Here is a 5,333-nt window from a genome sequence, read left to right as displayed (position 1 = left end):
TGATTCCAATGCTATTCCTGTTAGGACTATATTTATATTCTGAAGATGCTGGTTGGAATGTGGCTTAATTATAATATATTTTTCTTATTCTATTTGGTGATATTTTAGTGACAGGATTTGAACCCACTGATAGGGGAAAAAAGATTGGTCTTTTACCTATTATCACTTGTTTCTCTGGCTCACTCTGGAACTCGTCTTTTCTTTTTCTTGTCCATCCTTTTGTTGCGAATAGTATTTTTTTTCCAACGTGTATGCAACACTCCTTTGACCTTTCTTATGTATATGAATCTATGGTGAAGAACACCGTTCCTATTCTTACAATACCACATCCGTTTATTGATTCAAATTGGCTTGTGTTGAATAGTCTATTCCAATGAAAACTTTCTTGCAAAGCTTGCAACGTATGCTCCAACTATCATCGTCCAAGTTATGGAATAATATTTTTTTTATTTTTACAGTTTTGGCTATCTTATTACAATTTTGTCTCATGAGACTGTGTCCTTAGGCCAGCCTGGAAACTGTGACTTAAAATCAGAGTCATGTGATTCCAACATAGAACACCGTTACTATGTATAATAGGTCATGTGAACTAATCCTTTTGATCAGAGTCAGTTCCTTCTATAGTGATTTCCCTACAGTGAATCAGATGTAGTTGGAAGTCTTACTTGCAGCTGGAGCTTTGAACCCATCTAAGCATCTGCAACCTCAGAGTAAAGGAATATGTTTCAAGAAAATTTAGGACTCAACTTTTTTACCATAACTTTACTATAACTGTGACGTGGTAAATTGTGAGTATTGGAAAAAAAAAAAAAAATAGTGAATCTATGGTAAAGTTCTAGCAAAAAAGTTGTGGTTCTGGACTTTGCTTGGGCTCTATTGTTTTCTTTTAAGGGCTTTAGGGCCTCTAAGCTGATGGTCCCAGTTGCATGCCTCAATCATGGCCACAGGCTGGAGGCCCAGCTCTATTTTGGACCTTCTCCCTCTCCTTTTAAAAACACAGCCTCTTTTCTCTCCTATACTTTTATTTGACTTGGGCTGGGTTTGGATTTCTTTTTGGGTCACAAAGATATCCTCAACATTTTTTTTTTATCTCTGGGAATCTCAACAATTAATTTTACTGATCTTTGCTTTAATGATTCCAACGCTATTCCTCTTATTAGGATTATATTTTTAAATTCTTAAAATGCAGGTTGAAATGTGGCTAAGGTTAGGAAAGGATCCCTCCCACTTAATAAATCATCGATTTTCCTCCAATTTTAATATAAGTGTAAAACACATGGAATTTAAAAATCCAATCTCTTAACCATACAAATTACAAACCTCACAAAATCAAATAAATGTTACATATCTTACATCTGGTTAAAAATTGGAATGAATAAAATGATTTAAATAGGATGGTATCTTATCCAATATGCTATCTTGGAATTCTTTTGTAAGACACAGAATTAAAAATTAAAAAAAAAAAAAATCTTGAATCAAATATAAATTTTTATTTCTACCAGAAACTAGCAAGAGTGCCAAAAAAAAAAAAATATTGATCGTTTCTTTTAATAGATGTAAAAGGGATAGACATCAAAAATCTTAAAAATAATGATAATTCGAATCCTTTCAGATTTGCCATTTATTTCATGTCTTTTAACACTAACTTATTACACTTTATTTTCTTAAATAGAAGGTTTCCCCAAAAAAAAATTTCTTAAATAGAAAAAGACTTGAATCTATTCAATGCTGCCTGTTTAATAGCTTTATTTTCATTTAACATAACATACCAAAACATCGTAATCACTAAAAGTCTAAAATCCATTATAATTTATTGCACCTCTAAAACATAATGATATCTTACATTACATATTTCTTTTCTGTTGCTCTCTCACTTTATTCCAAGTTTCAGTAATAGAGATTACTTGCTACCTATAAATGACTACTTGTTACCACTGTTTTTGCTGACTGAAAGCCATGACTTAGATCTGTGGCCATAAACTCCATAGCATGCAAAAGATCCGAAATTTATTTCGTTTGCTGTATGTGTTGGTGGCGGCGAGTAGAAGGAACAGGCACAAAATATCCATTAATATATAAGCTTCCCACCATTACAAAGAAACCAACTGAGTATCCAATCCATACCCCTTCCCACTTGAACCATGTCTCCTTACTCTCATCCTTTGGTAAATTTGTTGGTGACAAGTCCTCTGGACATAAAACCTGAATTTGCATTCCACATAACCCACTGTTGTTGGCATAAAAATTTGGATCATTCATTGTATCTATTTGACCACCAATTGGAATCTTACCTGTAAGATTGTTGTTACTCACATCGAGAGTTGTTAGCTGTTGGAGCTTTGCTAATGATTGTGGAATTGAGCCCCATAGTTTGTTGTGTGACAAGTCCAAACTCTCTATATTAGCTAAATCACCAAGACTTGTTGGTACCTTCCCAAAAATGTTGTTATGTGAGATGTTGAGAGTGTTTAGAGCCTTCAAATTACCTAATGAAGCTGGAATTTCTCCAAAAAGTTGGTTCATTGACAAGTCCAACAAAGTGTAGAGATTGAGGTTGTGGCTTGAGAGACCTCGTATTGACCCCTTTCAATTCACTACTAGATCATTAAACCTAATTGAGACGGAGGTACCAGCAGGGGTGTTAGCCCCTATAGAAAAACTCAGGAATGACGAAGATTTGTTGAGTTTTTCAATCATACCAACAAGATTTCCAAACATTGTAGGGATTTCTCCAACAAGGTAATTGCTCGAGAGATCAAGAATTCGGAGGCTTCTAAGATTGGAGATACTGCTAGGGACTGAGCCTTGTAAAGAGTTGTTTCTTAAATTTAGGATTTCAAGGTTGGAGAGTTGGGAGAGATAGTCTGGTAATTCACCTGCAATTTTGTTGTCATGGATATCTAGGTATTCAAGGTTGCTCAACATAATTAGGTTTCTAGACAAGCTCCCAAAAAACTTGTTTTTGCCCAATACAAGAATTCTTGTAGCTGGGGACAAGTTTGTTGGAATTTCACCTGAAAATTCATTTGAAGATAAATCAATGATTTCAAGTAGTTCATTGGACCTAAAATCTGGCAATGTTTGGCCAGACAATTTGTTGTTTGATAAGTCCAATAACATGAGCTTATAATTGTTGGAGATGGATTCAGGAACCTTCCCTGAAAAATTGTTCCTACCCAACATAAGAAAACCGAGTTGACTGGCATTACCAATGTTGTCTGGAATTTCTCCATAAAAGTTGTTTTGGTACAGGAGAAGCATTGATAAACTAGGGGAGTTGAAGAGAAGAGGCGGGAGAAAACCCGTGAGATTGTTACCTGACAGAATTATAATTGTAAGTTTCATTTCAGCAAGCCATTGCGGGAAGATTCCTTCTAGCTGGTTCTCACCCAATTCTAGAAATTCAAGAGTCTTTTGCGTAGAAATCCAGTTTGGGATTTCTCCTGAAATACCACAAGAGTTCATTGACAATCCAACCAGCATACACTTCGGTACTATCTTTGCATTCTTATTCCAAGTTAGATCATTCCAGTTGAGAGCAATATCCTTTAGGCCCTTGATATTGAACAGCACAGATGGAATTTCTCCGGTGAGCAAGTTGTTTTCCAAGTTAAGTGATTCCAACTCTGTCAATTTCTGTATGGATGATGGGATTCTTCCTGTCAGCTGGTTGAAGCTCAAGGTCAAATCCTTTAAGTTGGATAGATTGCCAATATGTGAAGGAATCTGCATTGACAGAGAATTGTTAATCAAGGACAACATTTTCAATTCCTTCAAATACGAAATTGAAGATGGAATTTCACCAAAGAAATTGTTGTAGCCAAGAGACAATTCTTGCAATTTCGTCATATTCCCTATCTCCTTAGGGATATTTCCAACAAGAGAATTACCGTACAGCCCCAATACCCTCAAGCTCGAAAGAGAGCCGACTTCCCCACTTAGAATACCATGGATTGAATTGAAACTTATATCAAGATAAACTAATTTGCTTAAATTGGCAAATCCGTCACCTGGCAATTCTCCTTGCAACCAATTGCTGGACAATTCAAGGTGCATCAAGCTTCTAATGTGAAAGAGCGGTGTCAAGATGGTAGAACTCAACACTTTAGAGTCCCAAAATTGCACGTTGACAAGGGAGCCAAGATCTAGAGCAATCACAGTCCTTGCCCCAAAGGGAGAACTACAATTGACCCTGTCCCAGTTGCAACAATCTGAGCTGAAATTCCATGTTTCAAACGTAAATCGCAAGCTTTTTGACGAAGCAGTAGCATTGATGACAGAGGCTTTAAATTGGAGAAGGGCTTTTTTTTTATCTTCAGGACAACAAAGAGAGGAGGTGAAGAGGATAAGAAGTACAAGCAGTACGTTGAGTTTTGCCATTGTTGTGTAACTTGTGTTTCTTTGTACTTTGTTGGACGGGTATGAAAAGTTAGAGTGGACTACTTCACATATATACTGCAATAACTGGACTACTGACCAGTGAAAATTCTCCCATGAAGGCAATGGGTGGTAATTGATTTTAGAAAATAGGTGGGAAAGGAGACTGAGTAGGTTTTGAATTTATTGTCTTACTAAAATATAACAATTATTCTTTAATAAGCGCACATTTAATTTCACACCCCCAAAGCAGTGATTGATTCTTAGTGAAGATTCATGTAATATGCTAAAAGTAATTATTCATTAGAATTATATACTCACTTCAACAAATTTTAAATTGAGTGTATTCTTATATAGAATTATTGTTTGATTATTTATTTATTGTTATTATTATTTATTTTTTGTGATAATGTTTGTTCTTAGTCTTTTTTATGAGTTTATTTAATTTATATTTTATTTATCGGGTAACAGTGTAAAACTATAGGTAATTCTGGTCTTGAAGTTTTTTTTTTTTTGGGACAATAAATTTAAAATCTAAGATACTACTGTTTATGGCGGTCTGCTTATAACGTGCATGGTTGGTCAAAAACGCCAAGTGCCTTCAGCGACAGGGCGTGTTGCAGTGAATTTTGCTCCCACCAATCAGAACATAGTGAAGACCTCTGACGTTTTCTTTTTCTTAATTAATGGAAGCTTGTCAAGTTTATTCAATCAAAGAAGATCAACAACAATCAAGTGCTCAACATCGTGGGCACGAAGTCCTGAGTGCTCTTGACATGCATTATTTGGTCATCAGTTAACTGTAGCGCGGCACCACAGAATTTTTCAGCTAACTCAATTTACTTCCCTCCACTCTCTCCCTTCCCTCGATCCAAACAAATCAGTCATCTCATTAACAAAAATGATCTAACGAAACAGATTGGTTGATCCTCTCCCAAATATGATCGGTCTTTTGA

The 5,333-nt window shown here is 35.6% G+C and overlaps 1 protein-coding gene across 1 annotated transcript; it reads right to left on the bottom strand.

The window, feature by feature from the left end:
- Window positions 1-2,586: 2,586 nt before the first annotated feature.
- On the bottom strand, window positions 2,587-4,380 carry LOC111994117 (receptor-like protein 46). Its single transcript, XM_024025975.2, has one exon. The coding sequence runs from the start codon at window positions 4,378-4,380 to the stop codon at window positions 2,587-2,589; it is 1,794 nt and encodes a 597-aa protein (XP_023881743.2).
- Between the last annotated feature and the right edge of the window lie 953 nt (window positions 4,381-5,333).

This window comes from Quercus suber, unplaced genomic scaffold, assembly GCF_002906115.3.
Source record: "Quercus suber isolate HL8 unplaced genomic scaffold, Cork oak 2.0 scaffold_395, whole genome shotgun sequence".
Taxonomy (NCBI): domain Eukaryota; kingdom Viridiplantae; phylum Streptophyta; class Magnoliopsida; order Fagales; family Fagaceae; genus Quercus; species Quercus suber.
This window is presented reverse-complemented; position numbering and strand designations above follow the sequence as displayed.